At 27.0% G+C, this 18,886-nt stretch overlaps 1 protein-coding gene across 5 annotated transcripts in view; it reads left to right on the plus strand.

Moving 5' to 3' along the window:
* Nucleotides 1-18,886, plus strand: part of LOC119602819 (probable WRKY transcription factor protein 1) — a 150,832-nt gene that overhangs the window by 21,424 nt on the left and 110,522 nt on the right. The window contains exons 1-2 of one of the 5 annotated variants that reach the window (XR_005231375.1): nucleotides 6,997-7,173; nucleotides 13,554-13,950. The exons of 3 other annotated variants lie outside the window; for them this stretch is intronic. Coding sequence is in view for 1 of the 2 variants with exons in the window: in XM_037954564.1 (XP_037810492.1) it covers nucleotides 13,554-13,618 (65 nt within the window). In the remaining variant the exon portion in view is untranslated. Of the gene's footprint in view, nucleotides 1-6,996; nucleotides 7,174-13,553; nucleotides 13,951-18,886 lie in introns of those variants that run through there. One more of the 5 variants, XM_037954564.1, reaches the window with a different exon arrangement.

Raw genomic sequence — 18,886 nt, forward strand, 5'->3', positions numbered from 1 at the left:
CGCAATGAAGTTTTTCTCCATTTTTATACTCTCCCCCATCTTTGTTTATTATCCTCATAATTGTTGTTGTGATTATGATTGTCTGATGTTTCACTACAACAGCTGTACCTAGAGATTAAAGTGAAATGTTCAAGGATAATTTAAGAATAAATTTCCTTAAGGATATCTGAATATTATAGAAAGAACAGTACAATTCAAACAGCAAAAAAAAAAAACGAAAAACTAAACCAGATTGAATAGCTATCATTTGCACGTACTATACAATTAGCTTTCTGTTACTTGAGCAGAGAGAAAAATACGGCTCATGTTCAGATAATTATTGGTTATGTTGTGAACGCAACGAGTATGGATTGAATGTAAATTATAAATGATTTTCTAGGAATATGAAGTATAGGTAGAACTTTAAAGCACCCTCTTCAGTTAGTTGGTTAGTTAGTTAGTTAGTTTGTTAGTTAGTTAGTTAGTTAGTTAGTTAGTTAGTTAGTTAGTTAGTTAGTTAGTTAGTTAGTTAGTTAGTCAGTTAGTTAGTTAGTTAGTTAGTTAGTTAGTTAGTAGTTAGTAGTTAGTTAGTTTAGTAGTTAGTAGTTAGTTAGTTAGTTAGTTAGTTAGTTAGTTAGTTAGTTAGTTAGTAGTTAGTAGTTAGTTAGTTAGTTAGTTAGTTAGTTAGTTAGTTAGTTAGTTAGTTAGTTAGTTAGTTAGTTAGTTAGTTAGTTAGTTAGTTAGTTAGTAGTTAGTTAGTTAGTTAGGTAGTTAGTTAGTTAGTTAGTTAGTTAGTTAGTTGTTAGTTAGTTAGTTAGTTAGTTAGTAGTTAGTAGTTAGTTAGTTAGTTAGTAGTTAGTTAGTTAGTTAGTAGTTAGTTAGTTAGTTAGTTAGTTAGTTAGTTAGTTAGTTAGTTAGTTAGTTAGTTAGTTAGTAGTAGTTAGTTAGTTAGTTAGTTAGTAGTTAGTTAGTTAGTAGTTAGTTGGTTAGTTAGGTAGTTAGTTAGTTAGTTAGTTAGTTGGTTAGTTAGTAGTAGTTAGTTAGTTAGTTAGTTAGTTAGTAGTAGTTAGTTAGTTAGTTAGTTAGTTAGTTAGTTAGTTAGTTAGTTAGTTAGTTAGTTAGTTAGTTAGTTAGTTAGTTAGTTAGTTAGTTAGTTAGTTAGTAGTTAGTTAGTTAGTTAGTTAGTAGTTAGTTAGTTAGTTAGTTAGTAGTTAGTTAGTTAGTTAGTTAGTTAGTTAGTTAGTTAGTTAGTTAGTTAGTTAGTTAGTTAGTTAGTAGTTAGTAGTTAGTTAGTTAGTTAGTTAGTTAGTTAGTTAGTTAGTTAGTTAGTTAGTTAGTTAGTTAGTTAGTTAGTTAGTTAGTTAGTTAGTTAGTAGTTGTTAGTTAGTAGTTAGTTAGTTAGTTAGTTAGTTAGTTAGTTAGTTAGTTAGTTAGTTAGTTAGTTAGTTAGTAGTTAGTAGTTAGTTAGTTAGTTAGTTAGTTAGTAGTTAGTAGTTAGTTAGTAGTTAGTTAGTTAGTTAGTTAGTTAGTTAGTTAGTTAGTTAGTTAGTTAGTAGTTAGTTAGTTAGTTAGTTAGTTAGTTAGTTAGTTAGTTAGTTAGTTAGTTAGTTAGTTAGTTAGTTAGTTAGTTAGTTAGTTAGTTAGTTAGTTAGTTAGTTAGTTAGTTAGTTAGTTAGTTAGTAGTTAGTTAGTTAGTTAGTTAGTAGTTAGTTAGTTAGTTAGTTAGTTAGTTAGTAGTTAGTTAGTTAGTTAGTTAGTTAGTTAGTTAGTTAGTTAGTAGTTAGTTAGTTAGTTAGTAGTTAGTTAGTTAGTTAGTAGTTAGTTAGTTAGTTAGTTAGTTAGTTAGTTAGTTAGTTAGTTAGTTAGTTAGTTAGTTAGTTAGTAGTTAGTTAGTTAGTTAGTTAGTTAGTTAGTTAGTTAGTTAGTAGTTAGTTAGTTAGTTAGTTAGTTAGTTAGTAGTTAGTTAGTTAGTTAGTTAGTTAGTTAGTTAGTTAGTTAGTTAGTTAGTTAGTTAGTTAGTTAGTTAGTTAGTTAGTTAGTTAGTTAGTTAGTAGTTAGTTAGTTTAGTTAGTTAGTTAGTTAGTTAGTTAGTTAGTTAGTTAGTTAGTTAGTTAGTTAGTTAGTTAGTTAGTTAGTTAGTTAGTTAGTTAGTTAGTTAGTTAGTTAGTTAGTTAGTTAGTTAGTTAGTTAGTTAGTTAGTTAGTTAGTTAGTTAGTTAGTTAGTTAGTTAGTTAGTTAGTTAGTTAGTTAGTTAGTTAGTTAGTTAGTTAGTTAGTTAGTTAGTTAGTTAGTTAGTTAGTTAGTTAGTTAGTTAGTTAGTTAGTTAGTTAGTTAGTTAGTTAGTTAGTTAGTTAGTTAGTTAGTTAGTTAGTTAGTTAGTTAGTTAGTTAGTTAGTTAGTTAGTTAGTTAGTTAGTTAGTTAGTTAGTTAGTTAGTTAGTTAGTTAGTTAGTTAGTTAGTTAGTTAGTTAGTTAGTTAGTTAGTTAGTTAGTTAGTTAGTTAGTTAGTTAGTTAGTTAGTTAGTTAGTTAGTTAGTTAGTTAGTTAGTTAGTTAGTTAGTAGTTAGTTAGTTAGTTAGTTAGTTAGTTAGTTAGTTAGTTAGTTAGTAGTTAGTTAGTTAGTTAGTTAGTTAGTTAGTTAGTTAGTTAGTTAGTTAGTTAGTTAGTTAGTTAGTTAGTTAGTTAGTTAGTTAGTTAGTTAGTTAGTTAGTTAGTTAGTTAGTTAGTTAGTTAGTTAGTTAGTTAGTTAGTTAGTTAGTTAGTTAGTTAGTTAGTTAGTTAGTTAGTTAGTTAGTTAGTTAGTTAGTTAGTTAGTTAGTTAGTTAGTTAGTTAGTTAGTTAGTTAGTTAGTTAGTTAGTAGTTAGTTAGTTAGTTAGTTAGTTAGTTAGTTAGTTAGTTAGTTAGTTAGTTAGTTAGTTAGTTAGTTAGTTAGTTAGTTAGTTAGTTAGTTAGTTAGTTAGTTAGTTAGTTAGTTAGTTAGTTAGTTAGTTAGTTAGTTAGTAGTTAGTTAGTTAGTTAGTAGTTAGTTAGTTAGTTAGTTAGTTAGTTAGTTAGTTAGTTAGTTAGTAGTTAGTTAGTTAGTTAGTTAGTTAGTTAGTTAGTTAGTTAGTTAGTTAGTTAGTTAGTTAGTTAGTTAGTTAGTTAGTTAGTTAGTTAGTTAGTTAGTTAGTTAGTTAGTTAGTTAGTTAGTTAGTAGTTAGTTAGTTAGTTAGTTAGTAGTTAGTTAGTTAGTTAGTTAGTTAGTTAGTTAGTTAGTTAGTTAGTTAGTTAGTTAGTTAGTTAGTTAGTTAGTAGTTAGTTAGTTAGTTAGTAGTTAGTTAGTAGTTAGTTAGTTAGTTAGTTAGTTAGTTAGTTAGTTAGTAGTTAGTTAGTTAGTTAGTTAGTTAGTTAGTTAGTTTAGTTAGTTAGTTAGTTAGTTAGTTAGTTAGTAGTTAGTAGTTAGTTAGTAGTTAGTTAGTTAGTTAGTTAGTTAGTTACACTCACTTTCTATTTCATTTCTAAATGTGGGTGGGGGGATATGACTGAGTACTTTCTAATTATATTTTCATTCTATATCCTCATTATTTAAAGACTCTTTAAGTAAATTAAAATAATGCATAAAAGTATTCCCCAATGTACGATTGTCTTAAACTAATTTCCCATAAATAACTTCAGTAGAGTGCTATAGTAGCAAGAGAGTGGTGGTGAGGAGGAAACAGGAAACACTGCAATCATATATTATTCAAACATTGAACATGAAACGAATGATTATGGGCATCATTACGTTGTCGTTCTCTTGTCATTCTAAAGTAACATTTTCATAAATTTTTACTTGCTCTCATTGTTAAGCATTTAGTCTTAATGTTTACTTTTAATATAAACACATGTATAGAGAACATGTCGACATATACATACATATACATATGTATGTGTGAGTAAGTACGAAAAGAAATTTATATGTTTATATTAATGTCCTGATGACTATCAAAAACAAGAGGAAAAAATGGAAAATTACAAGAGTTAAGTCAACAGCAGCAGCCAGCCAGCATCATCAGCAGCATTTCTCTACAACAACATTTTATTTTTTTCTTTGCATTTTTTTTGGTATACTATAAAGCAACAGCTGCTTGCCAGCCATCGATAATGATGTTTATGGCTCCAGAGCAATCATTAAGGATTTTTCAATATACAGACAAATCAACAAACAAACAAACTTACTACATGTATGGATACACACTAAAACTCTTATAGTTGAGTAACATCATTTGACTACTAAACTTCTAAAGGCTCTTTTTACAAACATTATTACATAGCCTATTTTTTTCTGTATTTCTATACAAAGAAATAGACCTACATATAAAGCTATGTGGAATTATTGAAGTATATGTATTTGCTTTGCTTTTTGGCTTTAACATTTCCTTGTTTAAGAAAAAACCTCAAAAAGAATTGATAATAAAAACAAAACAAACTAGCTGTGCCAAAATGACACATAAAAATTGACAAGACATGTTAGTGCTAAGCAACAGGTAGGCAGGCATCCCCAAAATCAAACATGCCTCTACTTAACACAAAAAAATAACAACAAACATAATACATACAACAACAATATCATTGCCGATAAACAGCAAAAACAATAATAAAAAAGAAAACAAATATATATACATACAGATGTATGTATCTGTGTTGTAGCTGAATAAAATTTTTGCTCTTTTTATACAACCTCACACAATATTTTTGTAGTATTCCTTTTTTGAGAGAATTTTATCTAAATTCAAAGCTTTTTTATTTGGAAGTGTATGTATATGTTTTCTTCCTTTTTTTTGTTTTTTTTTTTACCAAAAGGGAAATTTTCTGGGATAATATATGCGTGAGTATAGAAGTTTGTGAGAGTAAAAGAGAGTCATTTTTAATAGTTAAATGAGTTTTGGTTTTACTTTATATGCTTGAGTTCTTAATATAAATTATAGCATGCTAGAGAAAAATTACAGTGAATTTTTAAGATAAAAATTTGATACATTTTTCAAAAATTTTTTTATTTTCTTTTCTTTGGGGATTTTCTATTTAGATAAACTTGTTTATAAACTTTTTTATTTCAATTATTATAGAAACATTTTCAATAAATATTATAGGTAAAATTGCATTTATGTATATTGTGATATTTAAGCTGCTGTACACCAAGACGTATGAGAATTAAAATAATAATACGCCACGTTGGACTTTCAGTTGATAGTAAATTGGATTGTCTGCTTGTCTGGCCTTGTAATCAAACTACAAGTTACAATTTTGATTATCGTTTGATGAAATGTGGTAAAAGTAGGAGGACAAAACTTACAGATTTTGTTTGAATTCGGTTCATAATTTCACTTGGCTCCCATACAATAAGACCTCGCGAAAAATGATTTGGAGCTCATAATTACTTTAATTATACTTGTATAATTAGCACAACTGTGTTTTGTACATAAGAGCCTAAATGAGATTGCCAACTCCATTTCAGAAAATAAATTTAACTTCCATAATTCTTTTAATTAATGCTTTCCATTGTCCTAGTGTTTTCAGTATTCAACAAGTGAGAGTGTTATATTCGGCTGTGCCGAATCTCATATACCCACCATCAAACCGTATGTCTTAAAAGGATTTTGTCTCGCGAGGAACTTAATTGTGTCAAATTTTATTGCTATATTTGTATTATTCGTATTATAAGTCATTTTCTAAAGGAGACCTTGTATAGGCAAGAGGTCAATTATGGACCGATTCTCACTTAATTTGGTAGAGAGATTTTGGATCGCATAAAACTTATGCGTGTCGAATTTCGTCACTATATTCATATTTTTAGTCCAGTAATGAGTGTTAAAGTCATTTTCTGAAGGGGTCCATAAAGGGGGGTAGGGTCATTCATGGGCCAATCCTAAAAAAGTTGGTGGAGAGGTTTTGGCTCATAAAAAACTTACTTGTACGGAATTTCATAGCTATACTCGAATTTTTATGCCAGTAATGAGTGTTAAAGTCATTTCCTGAAGGGAACCTTATATGGGGGGTAGGGCCAATTATGGACCGATTCTCAAAAAATTTGGTAGAAAGATTTTGGCTCATATGAAACTTTTTTATGTCGAATTTCATCGCTTGTATGTTTACCAGGGCGTATGAGTGTTTAAATAACAATCATACGCCATCTTGCACATGTAAATGACTTTTATTAAACATTTTTTTATCGAACATTTTACATTTCTATAAGACTTTAATATAAATACTTTAATTTTCAAAATTTAAACATCTCAAATTGTTAAACATATGTTAGAATTATAAAAAACAAACACACAAACAAATATCATTTACATACATACATATCATATTTAGTACACATACTAAATCAAAGAAACAACGCAATTTCAAAAATATCTAGCATGCTACAAATTTATGCGCATCACTCACTTATACTAACAAATTGCTATAGTAAACAAAATTTCCTTTAAACACATGTTTTACTCTCTCAAATAAACAAAAAAAAATTTATACATTTGCAAAAAAAAAAAAGAAACAAAACAAAAAACCCAGAAATTTCAATACACAATTGCCGTTAGATTTACACAAATGTACATATATATTTTGCTCTCACTCTCATTTTAATCAGCAACAAAAACCCAAAATAAAATTGAATACATAAACACACTCTCTTACACACACACACACCAACGAAGACATCTTCGATTGGCACACTAAACGAGTAAACTAGAAAAAATATCCCAACCAGTTTTCGTGTAGCTTTAACGACGTTTTAAACATGTAGACGGGAAAAATTAAAGAATTTTTAAAAATTCATTAAAAAAAAACAAATATATGAAGTGTTAAAAAACATGAAAAATTTTAAATTAAAAATATTTTAAAAATTATTAAAAAAAATTAAAAGAATTTTGTTAATGTAAAAAAATATATAGAAAAATTTAATTAAGTTCATAAAAAATTAAATTTAAAAAAATATAATTGAATAAAATTATTAAAGTTATTTAGAAAAATATGTTAAATTTAAGCTAAAAAGAGTTATAAAATATTAAAATAAAATAATTAAAAAAGTTAAAAATAAATTCTTATAACAATTAAGCAAAAAAAAATATATAAAAAATTAAATTTTAAACAAAATAAAATAATTTGAAATTTCCTTCAACAAGCAAACTCATGTACGTGTAATTTAAATTCACCAGCCAGTAAAAAGGAAAAAAAGTAAAGAAAAAGTTATAAATATAGATTTAATTAAAAAGTTTTCTTTTAAACCCAAATTTATCCTTTGGAGTTTTGTTTTCAATACTTTCATTGTATTTTTGCATAAAGTTGTGTGGTGTGTTTTTGAAGTTTTTCTTTCTTTTGGGTGTCTGTCTGTTCATTTCATATTCAAGGCAAAACAAGTGACAGTTTTTAATACTTTTTTTTTTTTTTGTTTCAAAATTGTATAGACGATGCTGTCGGAATCTGGTTTTATTTTTAGGCTTGTTTGGGTATTTTGGTTAAATTGAAAGAATTTTTTCATTTTATTTGAAGATTCTAAAGTTTATTTTAAAGAGCTTTAAGGAATTAGTTAGACAGCTTCTGTTTTAATTTAATTCTAAAGTTGTTACAATGTTTTTCTACAAAGTTTTAGAAAGTTTAAATAAATGAAACACTTTTTCAAATAAGTAGAGAATGATAAATTTAGGGACCTAAATATGTGTTTCGACTAAACCTTGTACTTTATATGTATATTGTGCAAATGTTTAAAAATCTTAATTTTTACATAAATCACGATCTATTTTTTAAGAGTTATGTATATTGATCTATAAATAATTAAACCGCTCAATCTATACAATAGTATTTTAATTAAACAATATCGGTATTCTAGATATTGGCCTTGGTGAAGTTATTAATATTTTCTATCTTTCTTTTGCGAAGTTGCTTTTGTCGAAAGATTTTTAAATTTTGATTTTCATGAATTTCTTCAAACTAATATGTATTTGGGTTATGCTATTTTTGCGAAAAATATATACAAAATATGAAATCTAAATCAGAAAATTTAAATAAAAAGCATTTTTTAAGTCAATTTAATGCTTCCCGCAGTAAAATCTATTTTTTAAAATTATTTTTATCATATAACATTATCTAAAATGTGCAATACTAGCATACCCTGGATGCTTTGCTAACCTAACAAAATTAAATACATACAAAATTTTGATTACTTTTATAGAAAATTTTTTAATTGATAAAAGTTTTTGTTTTTTACGTTCAATATTATTGAAATTGAAACTCGTGAATAAATTCGCATTCAGTAAGGAGCGTGTATTATTAATTTCATTTGTTTAGGTTTCGCATTTTAAAAAATTTCGAAAGTACTATTTGAAAAAGGAAAACGTACTATAAAATACCTTTTAAAAATTTTCATTCAATCAAATGTTTCTGTGTTCAATATGATAGAAAATTCAAAAATTATAATTTGATGAACGAAAATATACCAAAAGTCCCTTTTATTAGATTCTCATTAACTTAGTTCCTACTTTTATATTTCTATGTTCAATATCGTAAAAAATCAAAAAATATCATCTGAAAAATGAAAAAGTACAAAAACCTCTCTCTAAATAAATCCTCATTTAAAAAAGACCGTGTGTCATGTTTTCCGGTTCCCCATTATAGAGAATCCAAAAAGTTATTTGATGAATGGAAAAGTACCAAAGAGGTCCCAATTACAGATTATTATTCATTCAGGACCACATATGTTAAAATTTATGTTTCTAGGTACCATTATAGAGATAAAAAGTACTAAAAAGTTCTGTTCTAAAGAATCATATTCAATAAGGACCGTCTATGCTAATAGATAATAATCATGTGTTTTGGATTCATATTATAGAACATACAAAGAGTATCAATTGAAGAAAGAAAAAGTACCAAAATGGGAATAAATTCTACCTTTGTGTAAAGTACTAATAAATATATAACCATTTTTCCCCCTTTCGCCTAGGAATAGACATTTTAGAAAATTAAGTTTAAGAAATATTCCGTGTTTAAATCTATATATCACAGATCAAACTCAAACTATTCAAATCTGCACTCATTTGTTCCAGATAAATTGTGGTTTCAAAAAGTAATAAATAATTATTCGAATTTGGCCCTATATAGACCTTAGTACCCGAATTCCAAAATAATATATCAATAGCTTATTTTATGTGAGTAAATTTACGATTGTTTCAAACTTTATAAAAATTGGCTCAAATTGAATTAATAAAATTTTCCGTTTTCACATTTTTGGTACTTTTTTTCTTCAGTGAAATAACAAATATTTAGTATTAATAAATATTACAAAATTAGTGCATAATTTAATAGGTATACGTGAATATGTCGAAAAAGTTTTTTTTATGGGCTAAAAAAAGTACCAAAAATGCTGTTTATTCCCCTTTTACACCCAGAAAGAACTAAATTTTAAAAAAGTATGAACAAGGTGTCTCATTATTTTGGCAGATATATCCAAAATATTTACAAAAAGTTTGATTGAAAATTCACTTAGGGAATTGTATAGAAGTTGATGATCGACAAGTTAGAAGAAGGTAGAATCAAATAGTGTGAACCTTAAACATTAATATTAGCAGAACTGGAACTAAAGTATATGTATGTAAATAATTTATTTGCATATCCTATGAGCTGTAGTTTATGCTCCAAGCCTCATGCTTAACAAAGCAAATGATCCAGAAAAAAACTTAACATTTGTTGGTTATTATAATTATCAAAATTGATAAAGAATATTGTGGTTTAAGACACTCTTGAAGTAAATAAGCGATACGATTACAACTGTTACATAAGCTTTTTTCAAAATAACATTTTATTTTCAAAAAAAAAAAACAAATAATTTACTAAAAATTCCATATGTTTATTAACAAAAAAATTAGCAGAAAATGCCTTAGCAGCTTAGGGACCTTAAACCGGCTACCTTTAAAAAATCCTTTGAGATTTTAGTAACATTTTTATACACATACATATATGGGTAATTTCATATCAAGTGACCCAACTCAAAAATCGATTTTGACAAAATTTTCACCAATGTTAGTACTACTGAATAGTAGGCCGGAGACAAATTTTGAGCGCTATCTGTCCAGAAATGCCAGACTTAGAGGGGCTCAAAGTTTGACATTTTGGTCATACAGAGTTTTATTCAAATGAGTGTAACTTTTCAGCTATTAGACCTAGCAAAAATTTTCCAAAGGAGTTAGACACTTGACACGAAATTGCCCATATATGTATATAAATATCAGAGTGATACCCTTATTTAACATCTGTCAAAATATTTATTAAAAAAGAATACATATATATATTTACAGTTTATGTGTTTTGGGTATGTTTTAATATTAATACAAAAACAAAAAAGTTAAATATTTAATTATATGAAGTGTGGCTCTAAAGACCCCAAACACAACAGTAAATATGTATTTTTTTTTCATGGAACCTCTAATATGTGTAAAAAATATGTTTTATGTGTTTCTATAGTTGGTGCCACTACAAATATGATCACTATTTTTATATTTTGCTTAAAATTAACACTGTGGTTTCCGTTTGCTTTAACTAGAGGGGGTTTATATACTCACATATGTATATACATATGCATGTGTGAAAATATGTAAGTATGTTCATATGTATGAGGATTTTATAACAGATCTAATGTACAAGTATTAGTAGTAAACTGGCAGTGAACCCACAGTTATGGAAAATTATATCTGTTTTGAGATAAACACATACATACATATGCATATTTCAGCTTTATAATTCTTAATATTCATTTTGTTTTTTTTTTTTTTTCATCGAAATGTTGTATGCCATCTGACATATCTTCTTTTTTCTTCGAGATATCAGCACGTAAAGATTAAAAACTCATGGTTTTCGGCATTTTCATATTATTTATACCATAACCTACTACAGTGCATAACCTACTATATAATGAACTAATATGTTGGATCTACACCTACCTGACGATGTTCCAATCGACTCAAAATCACTTTATAATTCGATAACATACATATAATTCAAAAAGTACTTTTATAGTAAAAAAAGTGATGAAATTTTTCTAAAATAAATGCGAAATTTACGAAAAAAATCCGTTTTTTTCAATTTATTAATCTATCAGGATTTATGTTAAGATATCTCAAAAATAAAAGAAGAAATGTCAGATGTTAGGACTTTATTTTATAGCCGACAGAATAAACTTTCAGATGATATACAAAATTTTATTAATAAAGTTGGGTTTTTCAAACTTCAGGTCACGATATCTCGAATCCCAGATGTGATGGAGTAATTCATATTTGAATTAAGCGTAGCTCAAGCCTTTAGAAAATCATATTTTGGTCTCTAGGTTAAAAATTTGTCGGCCTGTTCATCGGACTATAATTGACCCTTTTTTAAAATCATAAACAAATAATGCATTTCATTAAACAGTTATAAAAACTTAAGTTCTAGATATATAGAAGATATCCATTACTAACAACTATTTATAATAATTTCAGCAACAGCTGTTTTTTTTTAACAATAACATACATAAACACTTATATTTCCTTAATATTTCTATATAAATCTTAAAATAAAAATTATATACACTTTAATATAAATTTCTATATGTATTATGATTAAATTAATTCATTACAAAAAACACTTGTTAAAACAACAAAGACATCTATTATTTAAACATTAATTAAATTGCTCTTGATGATATTTTTCCTCGAATCTTGCCATTATTTGTTTGCTTTTTTTCAGCATATTATACAAAACTACAACATGTTTACATATGAAACTTTAGTAACAATAAATGAAAATGAACACAACAAAAGAAAATAAATTTTCAAAAAATAAATAATATATTATTTTTTTTTTTTTATATTCTACTATTTGAGTAAAAATAATGTGTAAAATAAACTAAAGAAAAACTCATTCATATAACACCTAGAAGTAGAAAACAAACATGCATTCAGATATACAAGTGAATCATGCCTTAGAATTTGATTTAAATTTTCAAATGTGTTTTTATTTTTTTGTTTCTTATTATTTTGTGCAAAACAATTGTTTATTTCTTCCCAGGAAAAATGTTTAATGAATAAATATAATAAATTTTTAAAATTAAATTTACAATCTATTGTATTTTATTGTGTTGTGTGTTTTGTTTTTATTTTAAGAATTTTTATTTAGTTTACGTTTGTAATGAAGGTTAGATGTTGATGGCGTATGATTTATATTTTTGTTGTGCATTACAAGTGGAGACAAATAAATTACGTATACGTCAGGGTGTTGAGAGTTAAATATGTGTAAATGAAATTATTTAAATGATGACAATGTTATGCAGACAGGAAGTTATTTGGAATCATTTTTTTAATCTAATTATAAATTTGGAATTGTTTTGTAATGTATTTGAAAAATTTGATAAAAAAGGGAATGGTGAATTTGAATTAAATAAAAGTGAATAATGTTTACGAAGAAAAAAACATGATTTTGTTTTAAATGTATATTAATTATTTCCGGGAATTGAATTAGAGTCAAAAATAGTTGAAAATATAAACATTATGAGTAATTCCTCCCTTGGAAACAGTAAACCAAGTTGGTGAATATATATTTTATTTTGAGAGACATCAGGTTCAAATAAGGCGATAGTTTGTAACCGCTGCATTTAGCCTAACTACCGAATTAGGACAGAATGTTTGACCATAAGGCCGGGCTCGTGAAATAGCAATTCGTATTGTCTTTTTAATTCCTGTTACCTCATCTTCTTGTTATTGCATTCCAGGAGTATAGAGGTACCTATAATTTATAGATAATACTGATCTATAAACTGGGGAAGTATTTTATCTCCCGATCTGTCTGTATAACGATGGCCCGCAGGGTATTATTTCGGACTTTATCTTGTGTTGGTTATTGGAGAGATCCCAGCGGGTTGTCTGAACGAAAATGCGAGAAGAGAATTTTCTGTAATTTGACGATAAGTAGGGATCTTTCAGAAGAGAAAGCGATAGAATGAAATCTTGAGAATGAGTTAAGATCACGATAAAGAGATGCAGTATAAATCAGGGTTGTTGAGACCTCTCCCCACCTGAACTCTCTAATGGATGTGTCGGATGTTTTTCTCTATGAATGAGTTGAATATAAGAGTAATTTGATACATTAAAATGGATGAATTTTGCCAGTTCTTAGCAAATAAAAAAGACGCGGCAGTGAGTCTTCTCTAGCTCTATTAGTGTAAGAGCCATAAGTTTGCCATACATTTGGATATTAACCAATTTCTTTAAATTTTCAAAAATTTAATAGTCATTAAATATGTTAATATTATCAAACATGTGTTTACACTGCCTACAAAATTAAACGAAAAAAGCAAAAACACCCACTCAACTAGTACACCTGTAAATAGTAAAAACTAAAAATTTCCTCCAAAAAAAGATAATAAATTTATTAAAACCAAACAACCAAAAAAAAAAAAATTATGAAATTATTAAACGGTCTGTTAAAACCACGAAAAACAGATGTGTTACTTTATTGCAGTCTAGTAAACAAAGAAAAGACTGCTTTAAAGTAACAAAAAAAAAAGAACATTTATTTAATCTATTTTATTGCAGGTCATATAATAAACCGAACCATTAACAAGCAAATATTTGCAAAAATAAAAGAGAAAATTTTGTAAAAAAACACCCTCCTCCCCACAAATATGAATTAAAACTAAGAAATGCAATAAATTTCAAAATAATAATCAAATCTACAACAACAACAACAGCAAATAATTTAATACAAATTTAGCAATAATTAATTTATAGTTAAAATGCGAAATATAAAACTAAAATGATTATTAATTACAGGTGAAAAAAAAAATAATAATGAATATTTAGCTAAAAACAAATAGAACATTTGTTAATTCTTGGTAAAAATTTGAAAAATGTTATTAATTAATAAATATTACTAAATAAAAATAATAAACAAAAGTGAAGAAATGCTAAAGAAAAACATTTATAAAAACTTAAGCAGAAAATAAATAGTTTATTAATTTGTTTGCTTAAGTGGTGTAATTAATATTGTACAACAAAGTTTAAGATTTTGTAAATTTATAGAGGAAATAAATTATAATAAAATTTACCAACAACTACATGTGTAACGTTTTTTTAAACAAAAGCCATTTGTTTGAAATTTTCTTTGTTTAAAATTTGTTAACTACTTATGGTGTCTATTGAATCTTGTCTCAATTTTCCTTATTAAAAAAACAATTAAATTATTTGAAGATTTTATATGTTGGAGAAAATAGAACATTTTATTAAACTGCTGGTGGCATTTGAAAATTTACAATGAAAATCAAAATGAAGAAAATGCTCTTTAAAAGAGGTAAGTTGCTTTGAAACTTATATTTATAATAATGGCAAATTAACTGCAATTTTAAAACTTAATGTTCTTCCTAACATCACTTAATATTTAAATCAGTTTCGGAAAAACATTTTCTGAAATTTCTCCTTGAATCATATATTTTTATACCTACTCTAAAGTATCGAAATATTGGTCCTTATACCACTTGCCTGTCTGTAGGTATGTCTGTATGTCATGACCCTGAAAGTTGAAATTCTCAGAAAATATTATTCATTGGTATGGTTTGTTTGATATTGAAAATGGAAAATATCAGTTTTCTTTTGAAAACCTTAAAAAGTTAACTATTCCTTGGTGATCCAAAGCTCTAATTGAGAAATTTTGATCTTATTTAAATGTTCATTATATCAGCTGTAATCATAATCCATTCCGTACTGCTAAAAATTTCCAACTTCACATCTCATCCAACCTTCTGAAAATATTCTCACAAAAACTTTCTAATATTCTCGCACACTTGAAACAAATGATAAATGTGAATTTAATACTTTCATAAGACTTTAATACAAATAAAATTCAAATTTATCTGTACACAGTTGTCACCCAACAACAATAACACAAAAAAGCATTTAACCTTTGCAAACACAAAACAGTTAACGTATGAGTTATAAGCTTTTGTATAATGTTTTAAATAACACTCATACGCATGTAATAAATTCAAGTAAAATGAAAAGAATTTCATTATAACAATAACAAAAACTCAACATTAAAGTAATTTAAATGAAAAAAAAATCCAAATATTTAACAAAATCTTGTTTAAATAAAAGTTTAAAATGTCAATCATTTTAACCCAGGCCAAAGACGAAGAATAATATAAAAAGAACTTACAGGTTTATATAACAAAAACTAAAGTCAACAAGTGTAGAAAAAAATACTTTATTTTATATATAAACGTGCAAGACAAATGACAAAAACATTATACCCTTATGTATATTAATAATATTTTTTTTTTCTTTTTTTATATAAAATCATTTGTAAACATATGTAACATGACACAGACAGCCGTGCTAGAATAATTGTTAAGAAATAAAGAACAGTAAGTTTGTTATTGACATGCAACATAACTCGTAATATGTATGAAGAGTATTAAGTCAAAGTGAAATATTTAATGACATTTTGGCTTAACACATGCACGTTTTTAAAATATGAACAGTTACAAGTAACAATAACAATGAAAAAAAAAAAAAATTCAGCCATACGAAGAGGGAGTACAAGATATGCATATTAAAAGCCATTTTAGGGCATCGATGAAGTTTCTAGGTGCAGACAATTCAAAAAGAACGAAAAATTTCAAAAACATCCCATTTTATATGTTCTTACATACTCCAAGCTCTACATGCTTAATTTAATGTTTTTAGGATCAATATTATAGAAAATTCAAAAAGTACCTTTTGAAGAACAAAAACGTACCAGAAAGTCCCCTTTTATTCTCATTTACTCCGGGCTCTACGTGCTAAATTTCATGATTCTAGGTTCAATATTATAGAAATTTTAAAAAGTACCTTTTGAAAAACAAAAAGTACCAAAAAGTCCCTTTTTATAGAAAATTCAAAAAGTACCGATTGAAGAACAAAAAGTACCAAAGTAGGTTCTCAAAAAAAAATCAAAAAGTACCTATTGAAGAACAAAAAGTACCAAAGTAGGTTCTCAAAAAAAATTCAAAAAGTACCTATTAAAAAACAAAAAGTACCAAAGTAGGTTCTCACTTACTCTACATATTTAATTTCATGTTTCTAGTCAATTTTACACTGCTTCATTGGTAACGTGTTGTTCGTTCTTTGTTTTGTTTTGATGGACATGCAAGTACAAGAACAAAATTTGTTTTGATTATGTGTGTTGTTGTATCTTTATACATAAATTCTGTCTCAGTATGCACCAAACATCTAAATTTTTGATGAAATCTTCAGAGGTTGTCTCGGATTTTTAATCATATCTCCGTTATTTATGGACCGATTTAGCTAATTTTAAATAGTAATCTTCTCGAAATCATGTATGATAGAATTGTTAAAAATTTGAGTCCTGAAGATATCTGGGGTCTTTAGAAAATTGATTTCAACAAACATTTAGAGGGACAGACAGACGGACAGACAGACAGACAGACCGACAGACAGACAGACAGACAGACAGACAGACAGACAGACAGACAAACAAACAAACATACGGACATAGCTTAATCGACTTCGTTATCTATAATTTAGAGTATTTTTGGTCCACAAAAATATTGAAGTAGGTATCAAAATTGTCGTGGGTTTTAGCTAATACAGAAAAATATTTGACAAACTTTTTGGTATTTGGTTTGGTCCATTTCAAAATTTTTTAAATGATTTTGTATACAAGGCACACACAATGCACGAATTTGCGGACCTCTAGTAAAATCCTCTAGTAAAATTATTTACTATCTTTCATGTGATAAGCTCAAAATTTTGCCTATTTACCTCTTTTGTTCCAATTTGGCTTAATTTGGTTTACAGTTCCAAATAATATGCAATTTCTATTTTTTGAGATTGGGAGGTGGGCGTGTACTAGCTCCAATTTCAACAAAATATTGCATTATTTCGTTTCGTAGACTATAAATAGCTCGATTCAATAAAATATCCACTTACCTAAAAAGAAAGCAAAAGGGGATTATTAATTTCAATAAAATATTTAAATATTTAAAATTATAATCTAATATTTCTTATTTCTAGTTAGAGTAGTAAAATAAGCACATCTCTCATTTATAATGCAAACCAATAGCGAATATAAAGTATAAATAAATGGTACATATAATCATGGTTTAGCTACCCAGCACTACTGGATATTTCCATGTGTCTACTCTGTCATTCTCTAAAAAGAAAAAAATTCGTGCATATGACAGTTAACACAAAACACTGCTACAGTTTCTGTCATGTGTGCTAGTTTATTGAATGTCGTTTAGAGAAAACATGTCATAATTTTCTTTTTCCATTTTTCTTATTTCATACTTTAAAAAAAGCAAAAAACATTGCCTTTGATAATGTAAAATGATATAAAGAATGTCTAGCAAAATACACAATAACATCTCATCATTTATTATGATTGCCAAAAGTACAAAAAAAAAAAGAAAACACAAATATTTAGGGGAGAAAAACAGCCAAACAATATTTATGGTTTTCTTTAACGAAATAAAAAATACAAAACAAAAATTGTTAAATAAGGTGAAAAATAAACCGATAAGATTGTTTTCCTCTGGTATTAAAATCAAATTTAGCTTTAAATGAGTTTTCCAATTTTAGAGTTTAAAATTAAATTTTATGATTTCCCTATTGATTCAATAAAATGGGTATAACATTTTATTAATCATAAAGACGTATAGATTTTATAATCCCAGAATTATGAAAAATCTCTGTAGATATAAATATAACTTTTAATTGTATATTCATATGTGTATATATGCCAGTTACAAGTGTCCTTTGTGTCAAAGATTTAATTGAATTGTATTTTGTTATGCCTGTAAATTACTTATTGATTTTGTTGCAAAACCAATTCATGTGTGTTCTCTCAAAACTTTAGAGATTTTATATTGATGAACGAAAATTACATTAATAACAAGTGCTGCAAATTTAATTTATTATGTTGTCAGAAATATATTACATATTGATTTATTTTACTTTGTTTCTATACAAATTCAATTAATTTCAAAATACAATTATTGTTAAAACTAAGTACAGCATGTAGTTTTTTTTATAAAGAAAAAATTATTATGTTGTTTTTAATAATACTTAGTACATGTTTAAAAAAAATTGAGATTTGAAAAAAAAAAAACGAGTCAGGACTTTCAAATATGGATTAGCTTGTAGTCTCGACTATAGAATAGGCGATAGTCTTGACTATAGATTAGTCAATAGTCTAGACTACAGAATAGTTGATAGCCCCGACTATATAACGGTCGAAAGTCTCGACTATAGAATAGTCGATAGTCTCGACTATAGAATAGTCGATAGTCTCGACTATAAAATAGTCGATAGTCTCGACTATAGAATTGTCGATAGTCTCGACTATAGAATAGTCGATAGTCTCGACTAAAGAATAGTCGATAGTCTTGACTATAGAATAGTCGATAGTCTCGACTATAGAATAGTCGATAGTCTCGACTATAGAATAGACGATAGAATCGACCATAGAGTAGTCGATAGTCTAGACTATAGAATAATTGATAGTCTCGACTACAGAATAGTCGATAGTCTCAACTATAGAATAGTCGATTAGTCTCGACTATAGAATAGTCGAATAGTCTCGACTATAGCATAGTCGATAGTATCGACTATAGAATAGTCGATAGTCTCGACTATAGAATATTCGACAGCCTCAAATATAGAATAGTCGACAGCCTCGACTATAGAATAATCGGCAGCCTATACTATAGAATAGTCGACAGCCTCGACTATAGAATAGTCGACACCTCAACTATAGAATAATCGACAGCCTCGACTATAGAGTAGTTGATAGTCTCGACTATAGAATAGTCGATAGTCTCGACTATAGAATAGTCGATAGTCTCGACTATAGAATAGTCGATAGTCTCGAC

Source organism: Lucilia sericata, unplaced genomic scaffold, assembly GCF_015586225.1.
Source record: "Lucilia sericata isolate MDLA Ls3-8-SP2 unplaced genomic scaffold, ASM1558622v1 Contig000255F_arrow, whole genome shotgun sequence".
NCBI lineage: Eukaryota > Metazoa > Arthropoda > Insecta > Diptera > Calliphoridae > Lucilia > Lucilia sericata.